The 25,621-nt window shown below is 49.4% G+C and overlaps 3 protein-coding genes across 3 annotated transcripts; 2 read left to right on the forward strand and 1 right to left on the reverse strand.

The window, feature by feature from the left end:
- Window positions 1-4,439: 4,439 nt before the first annotated feature.
- VPS52 (VPS52 subunit of GARP complex) lies at window positions 4,440-14,493 on the reverse strand. The gene is made up of 20 exons (XM_036768024.1): window positions 14,178-14,493; window positions 13,764-13,848; window positions 13,524-13,576; window positions 13,252-13,327; window positions 12,997-13,064; window positions 10,907-11,082; window positions 10,339-10,489; window positions 9,963-10,063; window positions 9,713-9,845; window positions 9,452-9,509; window positions 9,098-9,231; window positions 8,466-8,621; window positions 7,901-8,019; window positions 6,610-6,733; window positions 6,288-6,383; window positions 6,061-6,168; window positions 5,814-5,879; window positions 5,586-5,697; window positions 5,034-5,152; window positions 4,440-4,845 (listed from the first exon to the last, which is right to left on the reverse strand). Exons 1-20 carry the CDS (start codon window positions 14,241-14,243, stop codon window positions 4,699-4,701), a joined length of 2,148 nt encoding a protein of 715 aa, XP_036623919.1. The 5' UTR covers window positions 14,244-14,493; the 3' UTR covers window positions 4,440-4,698.
- Window positions 14,494-14,611: 118 nt separating this feature from the next.
- RPS18 (ribosomal protein S18) lies at window positions 14,612-22,241 on the forward strand. Its single transcript, XM_036765994.1, has 6 exons — window positions 14,612-14,712; window positions 15,270-15,368; window positions 20,930-21,016; window positions 21,110-21,211; window positions 21,324-21,415; window positions 22,120-22,241. Exons 1-6 carry the CDS (start codon window positions 14,710-14,712, stop codon window positions 22,193-22,195), a joined length of 459 nt encoding a protein of 152 aa, XP_036621889.1. The 5' UTR covers window positions 14,612-14,709; the 3' UTR covers window positions 22,196-22,241.
- A 1,526-nt stretch (window positions 22,242-23,767) lies between these two features.
- On the forward strand, window positions 23,768-25,305 carry B3GALT4 (beta-1,3-galactosyltransferase 4). The gene has a single exon (XM_036769000.1). It carries the CDS (start codon window positions 23,768-23,770, stop codon window positions 24,926-24,928), a length of 1,161 nt encoding a protein of 386 aa, XP_036624895.1. The 3' UTR covers window positions 24,929-25,305.
- Window positions 25,306-25,621: the final 316 nt, after the last annotated feature.

Below are 25,621 nucleotides of genomic sequence, written 5' to 3' on the forward strand. Positions count from 1 at the left end.
CAGTGGCAGAGCTGACCTACGGGAGGAAGCTAAACAAGGACTTCAGGCCAGTGGGTAATCTTTTTACCATAGAGGGGGAAGCATGATTTTGCTTTACGCAATCATGCTTCTCTGTAGCCTCCTGGTTACTCTTTCAAGGCGTACTTATTGGGCCTGGAAGCTTTTGATCAATATATCAAAATGGGGTTGCTGGTTCATGGGTTGGTTACTGCGGAGCCTAAATATATGTTTTGATTCTTCTGCCTTCTACTTTGAGAGTTTCTTATATCCGGCGGTTCCGAACCTTTCAGACATGTTTATGATCCTCTTTGAGATTATAAACTCTGCCCTCCTAATACACCGTCCCCATGCCTGGATTGCTCTTCCTCCTCAGCTCAACATCTTGGCTTCCTTCAAGTTCCAGCTAAAATGCCACTTTCTACAGAAAGCCTTTTCTGATAAGAACAGCCAGCACCTACTTCACAAGGCTGTTGTGGGAATCAAATGAAATATTTGTAGTGTTAAGCACAGTACCTGGCGCTATATAAATGCTTATTCTCTTCCCTTCCCTTTGATTTCCTTCAACTTATCCTACAGTATCTTCTTGTTTGTATTTTGTCTCCCCCATTAGTCCATGAGTTTCTTAAGGACAGGGACTGTCTTTTTGCCTTTCTTTGTATCCCCAGTGCCTGACACATAATAGGAGCTTAATAAATGTTTAACGACTGACTGCCTGACACAGAGAGAAGATGAAATGTCCAGAAGAAAATAGAGCAATGATAATGTCCCCAGAGGACACAGGCAATTCTACAGCATGGTAGTGTGAAACATTTTGGGCCTCCCAGAGGCCTGGGAAAGACCCGAGAAAGGCCTAAAACCTGGACTGGCCAATCAGGAGAAAGACATTTTGGCCCACTCTGAGCTTAGCCTGCCATCATGCCTTGTGTGCTCTGGCATAACAGACACGCTTTGCTTTTGTCTCTGAGTGAACCCAAAATGCCCTCCAACATGTCAGCAACTACAAGGCCAGATGAAGCTGACCAGGAGCATTCTTCTGTTTATGACAGCTGATAATCATTTAATATCAATTTAGGAACTTCAATAAGGGTCAGAGCCTGAACTGATCAACCAGAAGAAAAGCCTGGACCCTAGCAGCTTCTTCGTCCTCTTCCTATGTCAACAAGCCCAGATGGGGCTGACTTAAGAACATTCTTTCTTCTGTCCATGGCCATTAAAGATGAGACCCTTAACCTGAAATACTATTTGGAATAATGGGACTTTTCCTTATCTCAGTATTTTATGGACATGTACTCTGTTATGGTATGTTAATGAAAGAAAATACAGATGTCCTGGATTATAATTTCAATGGACGTTTTCTCAACTCTCTTATTGTATTTACAACCTATGCAATTAAGAAATTTCTTTCTTATACTGTGATTAAACATACATGGAGATCATCAATTTTGAGTAACACAGACATGCTGAGTCGGGGCTGTCCTGAAATGCATTTAAGCCTTCTCATTCTTTTGTTCAGACAGTCAGAACTTAAGCTCTGGCTCCTTATACGTACAAGTAAGCTAGCTCTGCTAGCTTTAAGGTGTTTATTTATGAATTTACATATCACCTAGCTTTTTGTCTCCTTTAACCAAACTTTAAGGTCGACACTGCCAAGGACAAGGCGCCTTGAACCAGACACCATCTTGAATAATTGGACTTTACTTATGATTTCTTATGTCATGTTAATGATAAAAGAAACACAGACATCCTGGATCTATAATTTCAATTGACACCTTGACAGCCTCTTATTTTATTGCATTTACAATCTACCCTACTAAGAAATTCCTTTCTCATATTATGGTTAACATATCTGGAGACTATAATTTTGGGTTGACACAGGCCTCCTGAGTTGGAATGGCTCTAGGTTCAGAAATATTTTCTGACTTCATCGTGCATGATTCTCCGGTTTAATGAGAACAAATAAGCGTGTTATAGCACACATACAGCCTGATTCTGTTTGTTCCTCGGTGGAACCTTTGATAAGGTGAACCCCATTCTGCTGGTCCTTGAACCGAACCCTTGGCAAGGGGAAAGCCCATTCTGTTTGTTTCTTCAGACCAAACCTCTCATAAATGGTTAGCTCCGAGCCCCCTGCTCCTACTTTCCAGATTGCTCTGGCCTCACAGGCTCCTAACATGGGAACACTTACACGGAAAGTTTCCTGGCCTCATATGTGTTCTCCATACACATCTTCTATGTGCTTGCCCTCCCCCACTGGTGTTACCGTAATCCAGGGGAGAGTATAGCTCGTCTTTTTGGTGCCTTCATTTGCTGTGCTGCTTAATTAAATGTCCTTTGTTTTAAACTGTACCTCCTGGTTGGCTGGTAAAAGTAAATAATAGCCACGATAATAATAGCCAGTATTTATAGAACTGCTTTAAGGTTTGCAGAGTGCTTTAAGCATTTATTAAGCACCTACTGTGTGCCAGGCGTTTTACAAATCTTTCATCTGTTCCACACAACCCTGGGAGGTAGGCGATATCGCCCCCATTTTGCAGACAGAGATTAAATTACTTGCTCAGGGTCACACGGCTAGTGTCTAGGGCTGCATTTGAACTCGGGTCTTCTTGAGGCCAAGCCCAGCACCTTGGTTCCAGGGAGCTCACGAGCCTCGAAAATGATTCTCAGTTGGTGTTGACCCGTAGTTCTCGGGATCAGGGGTAAGAGCCTCGCGACTCCTCCCCCAGGGCTACAAACACACTAGCCCTATCCACGGCACTAGGAAGTCCACAAGCCCCGCCTCCCTTCTTCCCAGCATCCAATGGGTGAGCGAAAGTGATTAGGACACCGGAAGGAAGCGGAGGAAAGGGAACGAGGACGACGTGCGCGCCTAGACAGCGGAAGTGAAGTGCCGCCGATGGACCGCGAGTCAGGGCGAGAAGCCCCGCCACAAGCCGCTGCCCCGCCTCCCGAAGCTCTCGGGCCAATCAGAAGTCCCCAACTTGAGCTTCGCGCCCAGCGTCCCCCACCCTCAGTGACCGAAGCCGTGATGGGAGGGGCAAGAGAAGGAGAAGTCTTCCAGGCCAATCATAGGGCTGATTCCGGAGTAGAGGCGGTAGAGGGGCGGGCGTTTCCTAGGCGATCCAAGAAAGAGGGTGGTTCCCGCCCCCTGCCCAGCTTCCAACCAATCACAGACGGAGATTTGGCTTCCTTGTCCCTCGGGTTGGCTGTTAGGTCGCCATGGAGATTGCCGAAGCCCGCCTCCGAACTCCAACCTACCTTTTTAACCCTCCCGGTTACCGGTCCGGGGATGTCTGCAGGGGACCGCCTTGGTCACGGGCTCGGCGGCCAGCAATCTGGAACGCCTCAGGACGGGGCTGGTCCCTGCCTCACAGCGGCAGCCTTAGGAATTTGGGGGTGAATGGGGGCGGGCGCTTAGTACTAAGGACCGGAGACGAGGGGCAGAGAAAATGAGGGAGCAGCCCCTCCCCCTCCCGACGTATCGCCCTTCCCCCAGCGCCGCCGGCCCCGGTGTCCCGGAGCGTGCGGGAAGGGGGGAGCGACCGCTTGGCTCCGGGTTGTACCCTCGGGGGCCAAAGCCAGTCGGGACAAACCTCTTCTCCTGAATGTTGATTCAGATATTGGAAGACTGCGATCATTAACGCCCGGAATCTCACGCTCCAGGTTAACCGTCCTCGAGGTCCGGTGCTGGCCCCTCTCCAGCTTACCAGCGCCCCTCCCAAAACGTGCCGAGAGCAGCAGTTTGGGTTACTTGGCTTTGTTCCACGGGCTTGCGTACATACGGATGGAAGGCTCCCTAAAGGCCGTCTGGACTGGGCCAAATGAAGCAACTGAGGCCCAGGGATGTGCCCGAGGTAGAGAGCTGGACGCAAGGGCTCTGCCTCCACCAGTGCCAGCCTGGCGTCACCACACCGCCATTCCCTCCCTGGCAACAGCAGACGCAACAGGAAGGACTTCCCCTTAGCTTTCTGGACACACATGGCGCGCAGGGCTCCTAGATGTAAAAGAGCTCCGAATCTGTGCATCTTCCTATCCTCCTTGTCAGCGCTTCAGAACTAGGATAGCTGTCCCGTTCTCCTCCAGACTAAGTACCCCCAGGTTCTTCTCTAATGTCATATGGCTTCATTTTGAGGTCATCTGCCTCCCCAGCACTTACCAAACTCCAGGTGTGCTATGGCTAGGGCTGAATACAGTAGGACTTAATTACCTCCTAGCCTTGAGGTCTTCTGATCCCCAATTCAGAGATGTGGGGAGGGGGCAGAGAAAGGGAGGAAGAAATGGGGTCGAGGTTAGAAAGTCCTTCAGGGTAAGGCAGGGGTCCGTTAAAAGTCCCTGCCCAAGGGATTCTGTCACCAAAAATGACTCTGGAGAGCTACACCCACCTACAGCAATTTCTTCATATCCTCCTTTACAACTCAGAATCCAAGAAATAATGACAGAAATTAAAAAAAAAACCGAGGCACCAAGTTTTATTGGCTAGAAGGACAGAACCAAGAATAGTGTCAGTTTGGACAGCCTCCAGTGTAGGCTATGAGAACTCAAATTACTCTTAATCTGGCAACAGGGTTGGAAACAGAGGCATGTGAGGAGTCTGGGGGCTGGGGGATCATTGGGTAGGCAATTTAATCTCTGAAATACTGGAAGCATCCTAGGGATAGAATGGACCCAGAGAGATCTTGGGGAATCCCAAGGACAAACTTATCAGAAGTTGGGCTTGTGCTTCTTAAGCTCAACCATAAGGTGGTGAATATTGATGAGCTCTGCGCGGGCTGGGAGGGCTCGGAGCTGGGGCTGGGATAAGACTCGGTGGAAGCGGTGATAAAGCTGGATCAGCTGGGTCAGGGCTCCCTGGTCAGAGGTCATAAAAGATTTCAAAGGTGATTAGAGCTTGAGAACCACCAAATGATGCTACTTGGAGTCTGATGGTGGGATCGGCAATTGGGGGTCAGGGGTCACAAAGATGACACTGGGCCCCTGGTGATTGACCTCAGTAACTCCGGAAAGAGCAGGATGGTGGGATGGGAAGAGGGTGTCACCTGGATGATGCTGGTCCCGTTCCGGAAGTTGGTGAAGCTCCTCATGACATCCTGACTTAGTGATTCAACTGAGGACTTCCAAGAGCTGCCAAAGCCACGGATCAGTTGAGTCACCCGGGCTAATATATTAGGGAAACGGTTAATAATGTTAGAAAGCTGTCTCCTCTCACAGATGAAGTTAGGTCCTCCTAGAGATTTCTAACTTAAGGCACCTCCTGCCCTACCCTGTATTCTCTTCTTCCTTACTTTCCCCATGTTTATCTAGCTCAGAGGTGTCAAAGTCAAACAGAAACAGGGGCCACTAAACGGTACATAAGGATCCCTGCAGGCTGCATATTAACTTAGAAAACCAGACAATTACATAGCTATATATATTTTATTAATACATCAACATGTAAAAATCAAATAGGAACTACATTTTAATCTGGTTCAGGCTGCACTCAGAAGTGCTGCAGGCCAAAGGTTTGATACCTCTGGTCTAGCTCCTCCCCCATCTCTCCCAGCTCCAATAATTCTTCCTTTCTCTCAGCCTTTTCCCTGTGCCATCCTCACCTTCTTCCCCTCGAAGTTGCTCTGCCTGCCCCCGCTCGATCAGACCTTCAGCCTCCTTTACAAATGCCACCAGGCCTCCAAAAGGTGGGGACAGAAGCTCTTCAATGAATTCCTGGAGGACATATACACATGGAGAGGGATGTACCTCAGAGTGAGCTACATTTAGAAGAAGATTCCCTCAATTAGTCTACTCAAAGAAAGGACTAGGGGTGAGAGAAAATCAGTGACCTGTGTTCGGGCATTAAGCAGCTGCTGGAAACTCTCAACTTCTTTGCTGTCATCTGCTGCACGTTCCTGCAGGAAGGAGAGACAAGAGAGGCAAATTTTGAGATGGATGGGGATTCACAGTATCTTAAGAGCAGGAAAGGGGATCCTTTCATTAGAAGGCAATCCTTTCCTGGGTGAGGAATAATCCTTGAGATGGGGGAGGAGGGATGGAGATACTTTTTTGTAGGTTTTGGGGGAAATCTGTTACCATAAGCACGCCTAACATCATGTCATAGTTGTTAATCAAAAACACAAGCTGCTCTTTTCGTGAGGAGAACTCAGCTGCCACTCGGAGGACAAAGTTCTCCACCTCCACCTGGGAAAGCAGGAAGGGAACAATGGAGGACAGCAAGGTTATTTAAGGCAGGACTTCCCTCTTCACCCCCAGCTGTCCCAGTCAAGAGAAAGGCCTAGGTCCGGGATGGGCCACCTCACCTGCAGCTGTCCCAATAGCTGCATTGTCCGCTCATTGGGAATTGTCTGGTTGATGCTGACAAGGGCCGAAGAGAACTCCGCATAACGACGGGTGATCTGAGGAAGGAGAGATGAAGGAGAATCACATCTTACACCAATTTTCCAGAATGATCTCTGTTTCCCACACTGCCCAGTCTCCCAGCCTCACCCATTTTAATTTACTGCTCTTCTGACCCCAGTGATCCTTCAGTTCTGCCCAAGTTCCCTAGGGTGTGACCCCAGGCCATTCCCCAAGTCAAGACCCCTCCCCCATAATATCATAGTGGCCCTTCCCTGCCCTCACATAATGGGGCCGTGTGTCCAGTCCTCCGAGGCGCTGGGGATCAGTGCTTCGGACGCTCTGTACGTTCATTTCCAGAATCAGCTCGAACCGAGGCCACAGCAGGGCCAGAACCTGTTCCCAGTACCTGGGGGTCACCCAGGATCAGAAGTCAGTGGTGAAGGGCACATGTTCCAGGCTAGTATAATCCCTTCGGGTCTCCTTCCAAAAAGACTAAAGGGCCAGGGGTCTGAGGGAAAGGCACCATCACTTAGTCTCTTGTGTCCTGTTGCCTTTGTCTCTTCTCTTGCCTGTATTTTTCACATCCGATCAGTTACCAAGCTCTATCATTCTACATCTGACAGTTCGATCCCCTCCCCTCCAGTTTTACTGCCACCCTCCTAGTGGGCGACTGCAGTGGTCCTGATAGATCTCCCTCCCATTCATTCACTGGAAACTGCAATCTAGCTTTCACTCGACTGCCAGAACAAGTTTCCTTGTACAAAGATCTAGTCCTATCGCTCCTCTGTACAAAATCCTTTAGCAATTCCCAACTGCCTACCCCACAAAATTCCAGCTCCTCTGCCTGGCATTTGAGGCCTCTGAAATCTCGTGCTACCTGATCTCATCAGTCTTAGCTCATATGATTGCCCTTACTCCAGTCAAGCAAAAAGTCCTCTGCCCCCCACCTAAAACACCCTGTGCCTCTGCACATTAATAGTGTTCTCTAACCTTGGAAGGTCTAGAGATGTCACCTTGTCCAACCCCTCACTTTACAGGTAAGGAAACTAAATACTAGAGAGGAACCTTGCCCAAGGCAGGGAAAGAACCAAACTCAAGACTTCTGTCTACAAACCCAAACCACTTTCTACACGGCGCCTAAGTCCATCAAGTCCAGCTCACATGATGCCTGTGTGGAGGCACTGATCCTAATCAGTGCCACCCTCTCCACTCCCCAGCATGGTTTACTTTACACTTCTCCTCTCTACTCCCCAGCATGGTTTACTTTATACTTCTCTATGTTCTATGCTACAGAGTCTTATAGAGACTCCCTATAAGACTATAAGCTACATGAAAGGGCTGTGCCATATCTAAACTTGAATCCTCCAGTGTTTAGCATGAGGATCTGCTTTTATAAATAAATTCTATTTGTTGAATGGAGATTCACAGACTCATGGCCAAGGAGTCAAGGAGCTGTTCAGCATGAACAGTCCCTGTGGGTATGAGGAGTGTCAGTGTTCTGTTCAGTACAGGATTGTTTCCTCTAAGTGACAGAGTTAGAGGTCACTAAAATTAAGGGCAAGATATTAGTGACCTGTCCAGTGCAGGAACATCCCTCTTAGCAGCAATGTTTCGAAATCGGAGAACAATGTGGATACAGAGAAAAACAGCAATGGCATCATAGCAATCAGTCAGATAGGATTCCAGATGTTTCTGTAAATTGAGGGTAAAAATCAGTGTGGGCCAGCCATGGGGAAAAGAGACAGAAAAAAATCTTTAATTGACACTCCTTAAATGGGGATACTCTTTCTCTCTCTCTCTCAACTAAGTGTTTCTTTTAGGGGAAGGGCACTGGTAGAGAATATCAAAGAAAGGAATAAATCTACATTCATCTCTCCCACCCCACTACCACTTCTTCCTGGTTAGGGTCTTAAAGTTCCCTTGTTAGGTGGCAAGGAGGGGAAAGGGAGAGACCTATCAAGATCATGGCAAAAATGTGCCCTCCATATGGACTAGCTCAGAATTGGGGCAAGGCAGGATTCAAGAGGCCAAGATTTTGGGAGCCCTCATTTCAGGGTCTCCCACAGGTCATGATGAGAATATGTCCTATGAGACTGGAACTCTATAATAAGGGGTATCTGAGTTTTGGGGAATCTCACCAAAGTCATGTTGAGAGTACGCCCCATCACAGCATGGAAAAGGTCATGGGCTGCAGGGCCAGAGACAGCGAAGAAATCACAAATGAAGAGATACTCTCGACAGGAATTGTCTAGGAGGGCATAATGCTGGCTCCGGAAGAGCGCTTCAAAGGGATACTAGGACCAAGAAAGACATTGAGTGAGAAAGAAGTGGGAGGGTGAGGAGAGAGGACTAGGAGAACTGGTAGATCTGACACCAATCTTCCCATAAGCTGGCACAGTCTTTTCTACTTCACCCAGAGTTAGGCTTGAGAAAACAGCAAAGGAGAATCAAGGTTGGGGAAAAATCCCACCATTCCTAAGGCACATCACCCTCCTCTAATCACAATGCTAGTTATGGAAAAACACTTAAATGAGTATTAAGGGAATGTAAATAAGAAATGTAAAAGGTGTTTGCAACACTGACATCCCCCCTACCCCAATTCTTCCTCCTTATCTAGGGGAGATCCTTATACCTTCTTCCTCCCCTCTGCCCCAGGTTATATTGTATTCCATTATCTCTGCTCCACCCATTCTCTGCATATCTCTAACATAGAAGCCCCACTCTCCACATCCCACTATACTCCAAATCCCTGGCCTGTTACCCCTCATACCCTCTGCTCCCCACGTTGAGCTGTATGGGGCACCAGGATGGGAGCCTCAAGCTCAGTAGGAGAGATGACAGAGCCCCGGGTCCCCAAGGTGAAGATTGTGTTTCTACTTCGGAGAGATGGCTTTGAGAAAAATCGTGATTGGGAAGGGGTAGTTACGGAAAACAAAGGAACTTGGGCATGCTGGACCCGATATTGCTGCGGACCCCAGATGTCTAGACACAGAATTGTCTAGGAGCCCAGGTCCCCCTTTTACTCAAGACCTCAGTGTCTGGCTGCCCTCCCCTTAGAAGTTAGTGTCAATCCCCCTCCCATTTTCAGCAAGTCTCTGCCAGGACCCCTTGGCTCTCAGGATATCTTTCTTTGCTGTATCTTCCACACCCATCAGATCATCTTTCTCAGCCACCTCCTCGTACTGGGGAGAAATATGGAGGAAAAAAAGCTAATGACTATCTCTATGCTTATTTTTCCTCCCCGCTCCCCAAAACCAAACCAAACCAAACAAGGCATTATGTCTATAGTCACCTCCCATAACTCAGTTAAGACATATCTCAGTAGGGTCCTCCCTCCCCCCACCTCATCTTTGGTTTGCCACTGATTAACTCCCTCCAGTTTTACCTGAACCTTCATGAGCCTCCCCAGGTAGGAGCGAGAGTATGACAGATAAACCTTGCCCAGCGTCTCCACGTACTCATCCCTGATCTCTCTTGCTGTTGCTCGCTCATTTCCCAGCAAAAACTGATAGAAGAACCTGTAGTTTCCATGGGAACAATTCCATGAGAAGGTTCAGAAAGAGTCCCCCCACCCTTCTACCCTGACTCTCCCAAATCCCCCTGCCCCTCCTCATGCCTTGTCCCCCAACTGTGACCTGTATTTGAGCAAGGCAGTCTGTGGGATCTGATAGTTAGTCATCGGTTTTCTAAACGAATAAATCTTCTGCAGGACGAACTCTCGGATCTTAGCCACAGCCTGGTAGGAAAGGGCCACATACTGTAAGGAAAGGAACCACATCCCCTCTCACAGCTAAGGGCAGCGGGGCGTGCGGAGGAATAGGCACTAGTGGGGAGGGAATAATAGTGAGATTGAGAAAGGAAAATTCTCAGAGTTTCTGAAGATTTCTGATAGAATTTCCTATAGAATGGAGGGAAGAGGGCATTATCTATTTGTGGGGTGGGAAAGTCTTGGAAGGGAATATTCTGGAAGTCTCGAGGCTCCACTGGGGGCACTATCATCCTCATCCCCACCTTGACCCTAAGCCGATCCAGCACGCCCCTGACATCTGCACAGGCTGCTGTCCCACGAGCTTCCTGCTCTCTGACAGCAGCTGCTTTGGCATCAAGCTCTTGCAGCTGTTCCAGGAACCGAGGATCTGTCACTGGTGCCTCCAGGATCGCCCTGGGTATGGGCAGAAGAGATGGCAACTTGTTGTGTGGCAAAGAGAAAACAAGCACCCCCAGAAACAATTAACCCTTTATTAAGACTACTCTCCATTCCCTGAGTTGTGAGAGCAGGAAGGAGTTATATGACTTTAATAAGTCCCCTGATTCCCATGGGATCTCTGGTGACACCACTCAAGAAATGTCTGAACCAAGATGATTCCTATTTTCTGACCCCTGACTCAAGTGATTTGACCAGAGGAAACGCTCATTGATATAACCACAAACTCCTCAGTTTTACTGGATAACCTTTGCCCTGCCCCAAGTTTACCTGGCTCTAAGACACCTGATAAGAAAAGGAAGCACTAACTTGTCTAAAACATATAGAATTGGCTCTAATCGTGACCCAAGTGATTCACGATATCCAGTGACTTACGTGACCAGGGCAGAGGGTACAACCAAACCATCCACAAGCTCCCCAAGTCTCCCACGCACAGCCTGGCGGTTCCGGAGCCGAACATTCATGGCTCCAGATTGTTCCTGGAGTGTCCGGATCTCGGAGCTAATGGAACTGAGGTCACTCTGGAAAGCACCCAGCATCTGTTCCATGCGCTAAGAGGGAAGGAAATAGAAGGGGGTCAGTGAGATTTTATGGTGAGTAACAGAATCATTATAGCAGCTGGAGCAAAGATGTTTGGGAAGGGATTGAGGTAACCCTGCAGCAATGTCCATAAATGTTCTATGAACTAAAGGAGGGTGGATCACCTACAGGACATGGATTATAAGGATCACAGAACGGAAGGACGGCCAGATGCAGCTCTCATCAGCTCTCACATCTGGTTCTATGTGAGAGACATGAAGGATTCCAGGTCTTGGCGTTTCTCAAATCTGCTCAGTTCCCAGGACCTACTCGTCCACTTTAACCTCAGCTACACATGAGGATGGTCGCGCCCCTGATCTCACATTCACGATCAAGAGCTGAACCCGCCCTAAGTCGGCAGTGATCTAGAACTTGCCGTATCCAATGGCGTCTCCTCAGTCTTTATCCTTATTTGCCTCTCTGTAACATGTGATGTTGCTTGACACGACCACCTATGCTCTCCTTTCTCAGTTTTTGGGACTCTGTCTCTTGGTTCTCCACCTGCCTGCCTGACTGCATCCTCTCATTCTTCTCTGCTGGATCATCATCCATGGCATTTCCCAAGGATCTATCCCAGGCCCTCTTATCGCCCAGCTCTCTTATCAGTGATTGAATGAGCTCCCTTGAGCTCAGTCACCACCTCCATATATTTATCCCTGCCTGTTCTCTCTCCTGAGCTCCAGACCTTTATCACAGACTGTCTACTAGACATTTCTAATGGGATATCCTTCAAGCAAATGGAACTCAACACATCCAAAACACAGTTCATTATCTTTTCCTCCAAACTCACCCCTCTTTCAAACTTTCCTTTTATGATTAAAGGTACCTCCCAGTCACCAACCTTGATGTTGAGCTTCACTCCTCGCTCTCCCTCACCCTACACATTTAATTGGTTTCCAGATCTTATAGTTTCTATCTCCCTAGCATCTCTCACATCCAGCCCTTTCCCCTCCTACAGCCATCAGACTAGTTCAAGCCCTCATCTCCTCTTGCCTGTACTATTGCCACAGCCTCCTATTTAGTCTTCCTGACTCAACTCAACTCTCTCCCTACTACAAACCATCTTCTACATAGCTCCCAAAGTAACTTTCCTAAAGCACAAGTGAAAAAGAATTTACTAAGCACTTATATCTGCAAAGCAATGGAGATTAAAAAAAATAGAAAAGCAAGACAGTCCCTGCTCTTTGTATTCTAATAGAGAGAGACAACATATATAAGAGATCACAGTTGCAAGTTAAATGTAAAAACTCCAGAGTCCTTAAGGTGCAGGAGCAAGGCGGGTGGTAAACCACTTGGTATAAGTCACTCCCTATTTAATAAATTCCAGCGGCTTCCTCCCTATTACCTCCAAGAACAAATACAAACCCCTCTGTCTAGCACTTCAACCTGGCCCTTCTTTACCTTTCTAGCCTCTATACTACTCACCTCCACGCACTCCATGCTCTAACCACTCTAATCTAATTGCTATTCCTCATACAAGACATCCCATCTCTTATCTGTGTGCTGTCCCCTCCTCCATACTCACATTCCTCACTTCAGTCTCCCAGGAATCTCTGGTTTTCTTCAAAATTCAGTTCAAGTGCTCCTTTCTACATGAAGCCTTTTCTGATCCCTCCAGTTACTAGAGCAACACCTTCCAAAAGTAACATGTATCCTGCATATAAATGTATCTGTCCCTCTCCTCCCATTAAGTACAAGCTTGGTGAAGGCAGGGACTAATCCATGTTTGTCTTTCTATTAGCGTTTACCAGAGCTCTTAGCATATTATAGGCACTAAATACTGGTTCATTCGTTATGTCATAGACCTCAGAAATGGTATCAGTGTTTATATGCCGATTCAAAACTCACAGAATCTTGGGGATCACGTGAAAAATTGGGTCACTAACCTCAAGGACGGCATCACAGGCTGTGATCTGGTTGTGCAGTGATGCGATGTTCTCACTTTCCTGGATATCTGAGCCATGGGCAGTTAAGAGGATTCACAGAAAGAACAGAGACTCCCAAATTTCTGAAGAAACCTCACAAGCCAATCACCCACCTTCTCGTGTGTCATACCTGGGATGAGAGGAGACCATCCTGGCCACACCTTCCACCTCACCCCTCAAGTCAGTGACTCCCCCCTCTTTTTCCCGTGAGGATACAGTCTCGAATAGATTTCTGTTCTATCTGTTGTAGCTCCAGTTCCACCTGCTTTGAATAATGACGGAGATCCACACCCTGGGAGGACCAGAAAGAAGACAATCTAAGTGAAAAGAAATCACAGAGCCTGATGCTCTCCAGGGCACAGGTAGTGATTAAGAGGAGAGAAAAATATTAGAGGATCTCAGCTGGAAGACACTGGGAGAGGCGACTGAGTGTGAAATGGATAAATGGGGGACAAGAGGCAGAGAGAGGATCCTGGAGGAAGTCTCACCGTTTTAAGAGCCTCCTTTACCAAATCATCTTCTAGATTTGCCTGAATGTGCACTAGAACCAGAAAGAAGTCATGAGGAGCCAGGCATGCAGTTCTTTCCCTCCCAGGACCCCTCCCCACACCCCAACTTCCAGCTTTGCCTATTCCAGCCCTTCCTCGCTTTGGAGACTCAACCCCGGGGTCGTTCCCGGCCTGCCCCTCCCCCCACCCCAGGTTTCCTAGGATCCAATGCTCCCTCACCATCTACTTCATCTAGGATGAATTCATCAGATGTGATATCCAGCTCCCCCAGCTGCAGTGGCTCCTGGAGCCCGGGGCCGCTCCCCTGGAGAGAGAGCAGTTAGCAGGCGAGATGGGGAAGGGATACGACGTGGGGGGGCAGCCCCCCACCAAAGCCCACCCATTGTGGAAAAACTGCTCCTATACTGGGATGGTGGGTGTGACAGCACACGCCTCCCATTCAGAAGAAAATACTGGGGCGACGGGGTGGGGAGTGAAGCCGCCGCTCCCCCGGAAAGCGATCACGGCGGCGGCTGCGGCCCGGGGCTCCGACCCAGGGAGCTCCGGGAGGTGACTGACAGCCCGGGCTCGGCGCAGCCGCACAAGCCCCGCCCCACCCCCACCCCCCAGCCTCGCGGCGGGCGGCCCCCTCACCAGGGCATTCTCGTCCTCGTCCATGTCCGTGGCACCGGCCCGCAGCATCAGCTCCGGGGCTGCCATTCCTGCCGCCGCCGCCCCGCCCCCTCGGCTACTTCCGCCGGGTGTCTGTCAAAACAGGTCCGTGCACTCCACGGGAGGTGTACACGGCGAGGGGACCGAGTGGGGACACGCAAGTAAATGCGTAAGAATGCGGGTGAAAGTCGTTCCGCCAATCCCCGGGGCCGGAAGCGGCGCCGGCACACCGCCTGCGCGGGGCCTTGACTTCAGGGAGCCTTCGTTTCCAGAACGGACGGACTTCCAGGTGCGCAACGGAAGTGACGGAGGCCGGGTTCGCCTTCGGAACGCCCCCGCCAGGAAGTGGCGTCACTGCAAACACGTGAGGTCAGGAAGTGCCTCCCTGCGTTCCCGAAGCCTTCTCTCCTCTCCCACCGTCCCGTTCTCCCCGCCCTCCGGGGCCACTATATAAGGCGGACACGTAACTTCCGTTTCCTCTTCCAGAGAAGGCTCTCACGCCGCTGCTGCAGCCATGGTAGGGCTGGCTCCGGACCCGGTCTGGGGATCCGGCGACATCGGGGTCGGGGGTTTGCGGACCGAACCGGGGACCCTTCGAGGGCGACCGGGCCCGGAGGGCTGCAGTTTGCCGGCGAGATTGCTGAGCACGCCCGCGCGGTTAGGCCAGGGCGGCAGGTCTCGGGCGTGGAACCGGCTCCCGGGTCCTTGGAGAGGAGGGACGGAGAATGGCGCCGGGGGAGGCGGGTGTCACCCGGGACCCCCTACCTCGGGGGGGAGGTGGCTCTGTGCGAAGGCAGGGGGTCTCACCTCCTCGACTTGGTTCCCACACTTCACCGTCGTTCTTGGGCTTGCTGGGGAGCTTCCGGGGTCATGCCCAGGCGTGACCGACCTCCTGGTCCTCCTGCGTGGCCGAGGGTGGGCGATCTCACCCCCTTGTGCGTGGTGAAGGGACAGCGACAGGGGTCAGGCTGCTGTAACTGTTAACGCTAGCTCGGGGGTTTTCCTTGGCCTACGTGAGCAGTTCTTGACCTGTGTTTGCCCACGTTGTTCCTCCCTGCTGTCTCGCCCCCCCAGTCTCTTGTGATCCCCGAGAAGTTCCAGCACATCTTGAGAGTGCTCAACACCAACATCGATGGACGGCGCAAAATAGCTTTTGCCATCACAGCCATCAAGGTAAGGGCCAGTCGCAGGGGTCTGCGGGGGGGGGGGGGGGGGGGGGGGGCGGGGGCAGGGGGGGCAAAACATGGGTGTTCAGAGAGCACTAGGAGATTGGGCACCAGAAGCAACCTTCCCGTAACAGGTAAGGGGGTCACGTGATGTAAACACAAAAGCGGTGGTGTCTATCCGTGGGAGTTGTGCTGCGCTTCCGCCGCCTCAGCTGCCCTCCCAGCCTGGCGAATCCGTGTATCCTGCGTGCTGGGCCCCAGGAGGCACAGGCAGGACGCTACCGCGGGAGGAGTGCTGGGGCAGGTTAGGAAGGTTCTCTCAGTCCTGGCTTTCCTCGACCTTGGGGATCTTCTCCTGCTCCGAAGCTTGAAAGGTGGTTGGGAACCCCGATAAGTAGGAAGCGTTTGCGCCTGGGTAGGTAGCCTGAACTGCTTTGGATGACGCCAACCGTCCCGCTTGGGCTTTTTTCTCGAGGCGCTTCTGAGGTCTGCTTTCATGGTGCCTTGTTTTGCCATGGGTCCTGTGGCTGCTAGGCTCTGCCCTTCTGGGCCTTCGGGAGCTTTCTCCTGAAATTCTTTACTTGGTACAAGGCTTTTTGTATAAATGCTTGTTGACTGTGATCGGTATGGGTCGGTATTCGGGCTGTGCTTTTCTTTTGTACTCTGCAGAGGTGGGCTGTGAAACTGGTCCTTGAGTAAAGGATAAGGAAAAACTGGAAGCAGCAGTCACTGTTCTACCAAAAAAGTCTTAAGTTGGAGTGAAACCAGAGGGTCAAGCTTGTTCTCTGCATGTCCAAGGCAGAAATACCGTTCTTCCCCAAATCCAAACTCCCCTGTTTCTGTTCTGTAACAGCCTTTAGGAAGGCCTTCAAATTAAGGCACTAGATAGGGAGCAAAACATAGAGAGGCAAATGTGGGTGGGGTCAATTTGAGGCTGAGGCTGGCAGTCAAGGGAATGGGGCTCTTTGAAGAGGGGTGGTGGTCATCAGTTAGTAAACATTTATACGAAGAAAGGTAAAAGACAATCTCTCCCCTTAAGGAGTTCCGCCCTCATATAATGGGAAAGACAACATGCTGTACAAACAAGCTATGTCTAGGATAAAGTGGAAATAAACAGCAGAAGGAAGGCAGTAGGATTGAGAGGGATGAGAAAGATTGCCTGTAGAAGATGGGTGTGTGGCTGGTACTTTTAGGTCAAGAGCTACAGCCTTCAAAAATCTGAATCCTTCCTTTCGCATAATTTAAATGATGGTGACAACTTTACTACATGCTGTTCTTCAGGCTTGGCATTACTACGTTTTCATAGGTTGTTCCTCAACCATAGACTGTGCTCCCTGTATTATGTTTGTGGTTCCATCTTCCACACTCGATCTCATTGCCCTTTCCTGGCTGGTCATGTTGCAAATAAACTAAACTGAACATGTTTGGCCTGGAAAAGGTTTGTAAGAGGTTCAACTCTAGTGTGGGCAGAGACCTTGGGTCATCTAGTCCAGGGGTTCTTAGTGATGGGGAGGTATAGGGTTTATTTTTACTAACGTCTCACAGCAGTTTAGCATTTCCTTCTGAGGTAAAATTAGGCAACAAACCACAGTGTCTGTAGATAACTCAGTATATCATTTTGGCTTATCGCTACTTTGAAATTACCGCAGTTGTTGAATCCACTACTAGATATATTACAAATTAGGGGGTTTATATTTTTAATAACTTTTAATGTATAGTTTCCATTACAGTTTGATTTTATGGATATTTAAACACATTCTGAGAGATTTATAGGTTTCACTAGATTGCCAAGGGTGGAGAGGGGGGATGTCCCTGATACAAAAAGGATTAACACTGATCTAATGTAGTCTGAAAACAAGGCTCAGAGAAGTTGTGACTTGCACAGTCAGATAAATAGTAACCCATCAGAAGTAGAATTCCAATCCCTTTCCTCTGATTCTGGAGCCAGGATGGGAAGAGGCCTGCCAGAACAGTTTTCTTAAACTGTTTTTTTTTTTAACTGTCATAGAAAAGAAGTCAGAACTAAAGAGTATAAAACCTTTTTGGTTTGATATAAGGGGGCGGGGAGAACCAGTACATATTAGAACTAGCCAAAAGTATAATGGGCTGTCTCTGCAGGTGTTAAGATTGAAGGCCTACTTCTTTAGCACTTTGGGTTAGGGATTGGATTAGAGATAGTGGGAGTCTGAAGACATGACTTAGGTATGAGTTTTTTTGCAAAACAGCTTTGGATTATTAGGGCACAGCGTGTTGTACAGCAGTTATTTAGTTGTTTCTTAAATCCCCTTTTGGGATTTTCTTGGCAAAGATAGTGGAATTGTTTGCCATTTCCATCTCCAGCTCGTCCAGCCGGGGTCACAGCTAGTGAGAGTGGATTTGAACTCCAATCTTCCTGACTGCGGGTACAATGATCTTCTGCCACCCAGCTACGCATCTGTGGTAATAGTGTCAGCGCAGATAGAAGTGGGAGCCACTAAAACATACAGAAGGTTCACTGGGGGCCTCATAGTGAATTAGGAAACCACATATTAACATTTCCAATTACATTTTCATTTGGGGCATTCAGCCTGGGGTTGGGGAGGGTGTTAAGGGCCTAGTGTGTGATGCTGGTGAACAGACATTTCTCCTTAAAATGAGATTGGGGGGGGTAGTTGAAGAAAAGCAATTACAGGCAATGTTTAGACTTTATACAAGTCTGATTTGGGGGAAGGTACAGTCTGCAGTTAAGCCGGTGTAAACTGGAATGGGCAGAAAGAAGAACCATTCCAGGGATGAGGATTCAGAAATCTGATAACTTGTCTGCTTTTGAAGGAGATGTGTGCTTTGGCTGGGGAAGGTGACTGACGAAATGAGGGTCCGGGGGCTTTTAAATATTTGAAAGGCTATAAAAGTGGAGCAGCGGATTAAGTACTGGGCTTGGAGTTAGGAAGAGTTCAAACCTGCCAGACCCTTACCAGCTGTGACCCTGGGCAAGTCACTTAACCCTGTTGACTCCGGTTCCTCCTCCGTAAAATGAGCTGGAGAAGGAAACGACAAAACCCCAGATGGGATCACAAAAGAGTTGGACACAACTGAACAACAAAACTAACAGAGGAAAGAAACCCCTACAGCACCTGTGTGGCCTTGAACAAGCATCGTCAACTACCTAGGGCCTCTGCTGTAATTCGAGGAGGTTGGATTAGGAAGCCTCTGAGGTCCCAAACCCTAGATCTAAGGAAAAACTTACCAACAATTAACAAGTGGCTTAATGGTACAAGTTGTTTATTACACACCAGGTATTTCATTCATTCTCTTTCCAAGTAAGGATTTTTCTGCCTGGGGTTGCAGTGGTGAAGTCTTTAAGTCATTCTTCGATTAACCACTTTGCCCCTTGCATTCCTGCCCCAAGCATTCCTAATGTAGGCTCTTTCCCATTCTCTTACCTAGGAATTCCTGCAGCAACTTTGTCTCCTTACGCCTAACGTAGGGCTCGCTGCCAGAATAATTTCTTGTCCTTAAATTTAAATTGTTCAGTCTTTTCATAAATTTCCCAGAACTACCACCAAATAGCAGGATGAGGCAGAAGGCAGAGTCCTGCTGAAACTAAAGACCTATTTGATTCCAGCAGATGCAAAGCAGAAAAAGCCCAGAGTGGAGCCATTATGTCAACCTCGATCTCTCAGAACTGGCGGTGTGGTAGCTGCCTTATTTATTGATAGTGCCTGGTACCCTTGTCTTCCTAGAATAAGCATCATCTTTACTATTCTTTCTGCCAGTCACAGAACCCAACATGTCCAAAACAAGTAGCATTTGCCTTTGGCCCAGAACCCTCCTTGTCCAAACTGCCCTGTTACTACTGAGGGTACCAGTATCCCTCCAGTTATTAAGGCTTGCAACCTCAGTGTCATTCTCAGATCCTCACGTTTACACTGTTTATCCAGTGTTAACAACTTCTGTCATTTCAGTATTCACAATCTCTCGTAGATAATGCACACATCTGCCTATCTTGATTCGGACTCAGCAGTACACTGCAGTATACCGCCTTCCGTTTGGCCTCCCTACTTCAAGCCTCCACCCATTACAAACCACTCAGCAGTGATTTTTCTAAAAGCACAGGTCTGATAATGCTGCCCACTTTATTCAGTAAGTTTTAGTTGGCATTCAAAGCTCTTCACAATCTGATCCAGTCTTTAAAACAGATCAGATTTTATGTCTTTCTCTGTTCAAATCCTAAACTCCCACTCATTTCTCTCATCCCCTCCCATACATTGCTAGTCCCTTCTCTGCTCTCCATTTACACTCACATAACTTGTACGGTTACTTCCACATTCCTTAGAGTGTGAGCACCTTTTTTGAAGGCACAAACCATGTTTTTGCCTTTATTTGTATGCCATGTGCCTCAGAATTCCTGCTAACAGTAAGCACTTAAGGTTGTTTATGAGCCGATCTCTTTTCTCTATATTTGAAGTTAAGCAGAGCACTTTAACCTTCACAACAGCCCTGGGAGATGGTTGCTATTATCCGCATTTTGCACATGAGGAAACTGAAACAAATAGTAAAGTGTCTGAGGTCAAATTGGAATTTGGGTCTTCCTGACTCCAGATTTATCACACTACATATGAGGTGCAAGGTACCATTTCTGGGGTAACACAGCTAATGTCTGGCAAGGTGGGATACATGTTTACAATGTTAGGTGAGAATAACATTGGTATTAGCAGCGATAATTAGACCATTAAAGTAACATTAGAGATAGAAGAAACTTGGGGGGGGGCAATTAAGAATAAAAGCATCTGCATTTTAGAACATTGGGTGTGAGCTGTGTTCTTAGAGGACTGAGTAGCTCCTCCACCGTGAGGTGACTAGGCACATTGCGTAAAGCAGGTGTTTTTGACTGTCGCTGTATTTGAATGTAGCCATTGGGTTAAGAAATGTGAGTCCTTGGCCTGCTTTGGTCCAGAGTACTCTTGGCTGGAGGTAGAAGCTATTTCAGGTAGGGGTGGGGAGGTATTGGATGGCAGGCTCAAAGTATGAATCCCAACAGGTATGACAGCCCAGAAAGCTAATTCGATCCCAGGCTACATTGAGAAAGATATAATATTCCAGGACTGGGGAGATGTGTCCTGCCCTAGTCAGACAAAATTGTGTTGATAGGAAGGCAAGACCTATAGAGGCAGTTAGACCAAGTAAGGATAGTAAAGGCTTTGGGGGAAAAAAAACATTTGTGATTTCATAGGATTGCTAAATTTTGGTCCTTAAAAACAAGGACCTCTCAAGAACCCTTCCTCGTGTTCTGCTATGCACGCGAAATGCTTTTTTTTTCTTTGTATTCAAGTTTATGATATGTTTTTGTTTAGTTTCTCTATTCTGTGTCCTGGCCCTCGAGTCTAAAATAAAATTACAAAACAAGGACCTAAACCTCTCATTGCGCAAGGACTGATGTAAGAACTGTACATAGTAAGCAGTATTGCCTAGATGGAAATCCTAGAAGTCAGTATTCCCAGACCAAATAACTGTTGCTGTACAAGGATGCTTCTCATTGCTGTGTGGTTTTGCTGATCTTGTCTCTCTTTACCCTGTTTTCTTCTCCAGGGTGTGGGTCGAAGATACGCTCATGTAGTACTGAGGAAAGCAGACATTGACCTCACCAAGAGGGCTGGTGAGCTCACTGAAGATGAGGTAAGAAGAAATTACTGGAAGTGGGTGAGGGGGGCATCTCTTCCAGAAGGGAGCTTTGGGGTTCTGCTACATACATTCCCCCTTCCATGACAGGTGGAGCGTGTGATCACCATCATGCAGAATCCCCGGCAATACAAGATTCCAGACTGGTTCCTTAACAGGCAGAAGGATGTAAAGGATGGAAAATACAGCCAGGTAGGTGGGAGGGGCAGGGCAAGGAGGTTATAGAGCAGGGGCACTGCAGCATTTTATAAGACGGTTGGGGGTGGGGCTAGTAGAGAAACGTGTGTGCCTTCTATCTGTATAGGTTCTGGCCAACGGTCTGGACAACAAGCTGCGTGAAGATCTGGAGCGACTGAAGAAGATTCGGGCACATCGTGGGCTTCGGCACTTCTGGGGGTGAGTTAGATGGGGGGGATAAGGAAAGCACTCGAAACCTCTGAATATCATTAAGTACCCTCTGTGAATGCAAGGATGCACTGGGGACATAAGGGTGAATGAAACATAGCTCCCTCCACATTATGGTCTGGGAAGATGAAATCTTATTCCCAAGATAGCCATGTAAGAATAATGAGTTCATAGCTCCAACAGAGTTGAGCAACATGGGTAGGTAGGGTGAGAAGAAATGATAAACAAAGGAGGGAAGGGTAAAGAAGGAGCAATCAAAAGAGGTATGTTTAGAAGCATTTTAATGTAAAAAATATTTAAAAAAAAAATATAGGTGACAAGTAACAGGGGCCTGAACCTAGGGTCGAAGTTGTGGGTATTGGTAGGGAGTGTGAAACTGATGGAAGGAGGAAGAATTTGGCAACAGGATGAGGGTCCTTGAGGTTTGAAATCTCCTGGATGACTTGGGGAGGAATATAGTGTTGGCATAGTTATAAAGCTTAGAAGGACCCATTTTGGGGAGGGAAGCAGTTCTGATTTAGACATACTGATTTTACTTGTACAAGCAGTAGGTGATGTATAGGTCAGGGCGAAGCTGGTGGTTTCCAGGGCAGTGTGAGCCATTAAAAGTCAAGATTATCACTGGTAGCTCTCATCTGATCTCGTGGCTGCCAGCTCTTTACCATCCTGATCTTTATCCCTTTTCTTTTCTATAGTCTCCGGGTTCGAGGCCAGCACACCAAGACTACAGGCCGCAGGGGTCGCACTGTCGGTGTGTCCAAGAAGAAGTAAACAACTTCACTGGCCTTGTCTATTAATAAATAAGTTTATAACAAAATTGCCCGTGTGTCTAGTTTCTGTCCCTCCCAGAGGCATGACTTTCTAGTTCAATTAATAAACATCTTCCACGTGCCAGATGCATCCCTTGTTTCCATTACAGCAGAAAGAAGAGGTCCGACGATGTGGGGAGAAGCACACGTGGGCCCAGGCTCAGCACGGTGGGACCATGCACCTCCCCACTGCTTTTTAGCCACTGCCTCAAGTCGGGGCTCTGCCCAAACATAGGCCTCTAATTTGGGGAATTAAATTTCCTTGTTAAGTGGATGGGAGAAATCTCTCGCTGAGTTTTTCGAACCGGGGCGCACGTGCGGATTGGGCCACGGAGAAGGTGGGCCTGAGGCACATGCTGGCCCGGGAAGCCACTGCCCTTCCAGCCCGGCCTCGTTGATCTCCAGTATCAGGAAGTGTATTGGGGGTGGAGTCTGGCTGCTAGTAAAAGGAAGCGGGCCTCCACTTCTGCCGGGCTGGACTGCGCTGTCCGGGGCCGGGATCCCCACCACGTGGCGGAGAAAGGGCGGCAGCGGCCCCCAGCGCAGGAAGGGCTCTCCGAGGTGAGGGCGCTCGTGGTGGCAAAGGGGCGGGGAGCGGCCGGGCTGGGCTGGGCGGCCCCGGAGGGAGGGGGGAAGCAGCTGCTACGCGCCGCGCCGCGCTGTATGAGAGGACCTCAGTGCGCATCACGACGGGGAGCCGGTCCCCGAGCCGCGGAGATGCCCGAGGACACCCTGACATCCAAGGAAGACGAGAGGCCGACCCTCGCTACCCTGCACGGCGAGGCTTGTGGGGGGTGGGGGAACAGGCAGCCCCCGTGATTAAACGTCAGCCCCAGAGAGGGGCACAGAAAGGAAGTGATCGCCATTGAGAAACCCAGAGGGAGACAATGGGAAGGGACCACCCAGACCCAGATGCAGGTGGAAGGCGAGGGAAGGGAAGGGGTGGGGGGCGGGGCGCGGAAGGACCAGAGGGGATGAGGGGCCCTGCACCCCTAAGGCAGAGGGTGGTTGCAGACATCGGGCAGTCCTGGGGGTGTGTAGCGTGTAGCGGGAGGGAGGGAAGCTGGAAGGAGGGGCTAAGGAGATGACGAGGAGATGAGGCGGGTACACACCACGGATAAGCAGTGCAACCATGGAGCCAGCATATAGGGCGTCAGGGTGCTGCAGACAAGGTAACCCACTCCCAGTGGCCCCCTCGTCCCCTGGTCCCTTTCTACCCCTCCCTTCTCCAGCCTTTCCCATCCTGGCATCTCTCCTCCACCCTCTGCGATGAGCATTCTCCGATCCATTGCCCCACCCCCCACTCCTCTGTCCGGGAGCAGGAGCTGGGGAGGAGGACGTTAGGTCGCGGACGGCGAGTTAGGGATGGAGGACGAGAGCTAGGGCTATCTCAGGAGGGTGGCTGAGCACCAGATGACTTGATCTTGGAGGACTCCCTGCCTGTGTTCCGACTCTTATCCTCTGTTTCTTCTCTCCTTCCCCACCATTTCTCTCTTTTCAGGTCACTACCAAATCTGAATCTCTGCCCCTCACCATGCCCTCCTGCTTCCTCCATCCACGCTGCATGCTCCTGGCAGCTTTGGCATTCTCGTGTGTCTGGGTCATCTTTGGTCCCTCGGAGCTAAGGAAGGAATTCTCCCTCGCTCCCCCAATGCCAGCCCCAGCTGCACCTGCGCCCCCACTCTCCTTGCCCCACTTTCTGATCCCTAATGTAGGGGTTTGCAGAGGTTCTGGTTCCCAGCTTTTCCTTCTGATCCTCGTGAGCACTGCCCCTGAGCATCAGGAGCAGAGAGACGCTATTCGAGCCTCTTGGGGAGCTCTGCGGGAGATTCAGGGTCACTTGGTCCGCACACTCTTCATACTGGGGGAACCGGATTATAGTCGGAAAAATATTGAAGACATATTGAAATGGGAAGCCCAGGTGGAGGGGGATATCGTGCAGGCTGCTTTCATGGACTCATATCGAAACCTTACCTTGAAAACCTTAAGTGGGCTGGCATGGGCAGCCAGGTACTGCCCCAACGTCCATTATGTCCTCAAGACTGATGATGATGTCTACATCAACGTCCCTGGGCTTGTGGCTGAACTTGACCAACGAGGGAAGGACCTGAAACAGGATCTGCAACAGAGATATCCTGACCGAGGTGGGATTGTTCAAGGGGATGGGAAGGCCAAAACTGGAGAGAGAGAATTAGAGGATGCCCGTAGCCTGTACCCTCCTGTACCCCACTTGTACCTCGGCCACGTCCACTGGAGTGTTTACCCCTCCCGCTTGAAGGGGAGCCGGCATCAGGTATCAGAGGTGGAGTGGCCTTCTGCCCGGGGTCCCTTCCCCCCTTATGGTTCAGGTACTGGCTACGTGTTATCAGCCCCGGTCCTGCGGCTGATTCTTAGGGCAGCTAGTGGCGTGCCTCTGATACCAGTAGAGGACGTTTTTGTTGGGGTGATTGCCAAGAGGGTAGGGGTTGCCCCCACCCACAGCTCACGGATAGCGGGTGCTGCCCGCTACCCCATTGACCGCTGCTGCTTTGGGAGGATCTTACTAAGTTCTCACCACATGCAGCCCTGGGAAATGAAGAGTGCCTGGGAACTTGTGAGGGGTTCCTCAGGGAATGGGGACGTGCCACTCTGCTCCTGGCTTCAGGAAACTCTAGGAATACTGAGATGTTGGGTGCTGAACTGGTGGTATTTTTGATGACACCTGAGGCCTCAGGAGAGAAGAGTTGAGGCTGGAGATGTGTCCACTGGGGCCACAGTGGAGTTTGGATACTTGGGATGCCGTTGCCCTAGGATTTTTATCCCTCCTCGCCAACAATCCCAACTTGTCACGAAGCAGTGAAGTCTCCCCCAAGCTCATGGACTCAGTGGCCTGATCCTGTAGTCTCACTCCACATTCTTAAGAGCTGGGAAGTATCGGAAGAGAACTCAGATCAAAGACATCTGGATGTGGGGAAGGCTAGGTGGGCTCTGATCAACAGGGGAGAAAAGAAAAGCCTTCCTCCCCGTCCTGAGATGGTCAGAGGGGACAGAGTTGAGACTGTCCCCCAAGGTGCAGTATGTTTGTTTAGGGGCAGGAGGTGATAGCTGTTTCTCAGTAAAACCTCCTTGTCTCCGTGTCTTTGCGTATTGTCTAATATCAGACCACGGTAAGCTAATGATGATCTTAGGGTGCGTCGAGTGATGCCCAGGACTAGGGAGGTTATGGTCCAGCTGTAATCTGGTTCAATTGTGCTCCATTCTGGGAACCACATTAGCTGGAGAGAAAGCAGGCCCTTGACTGTCCAAGGGTGAAAGGAAGCTAAGCCCTTCCTTTGCTATTAAAAAAATCAAATGGGGGCGGGGGAGGCAGGGAATTAGGATGTTCACGAAAAGACAGTATGGATCAACT

Source organism: Trichosurus vulpecula, chromosome 7 (genome assembly GCF_011100635.1).
Source record: "Trichosurus vulpecula isolate mTriVul1 chromosome 7, mTriVul1.pri, whole genome shotgun sequence".
Lineage (NCBI taxonomy): Eukaryota > Metazoa > Chordata > Mammalia > Diprotodontia > Phalangeridae > Trichosurus > Trichosurus vulpecula.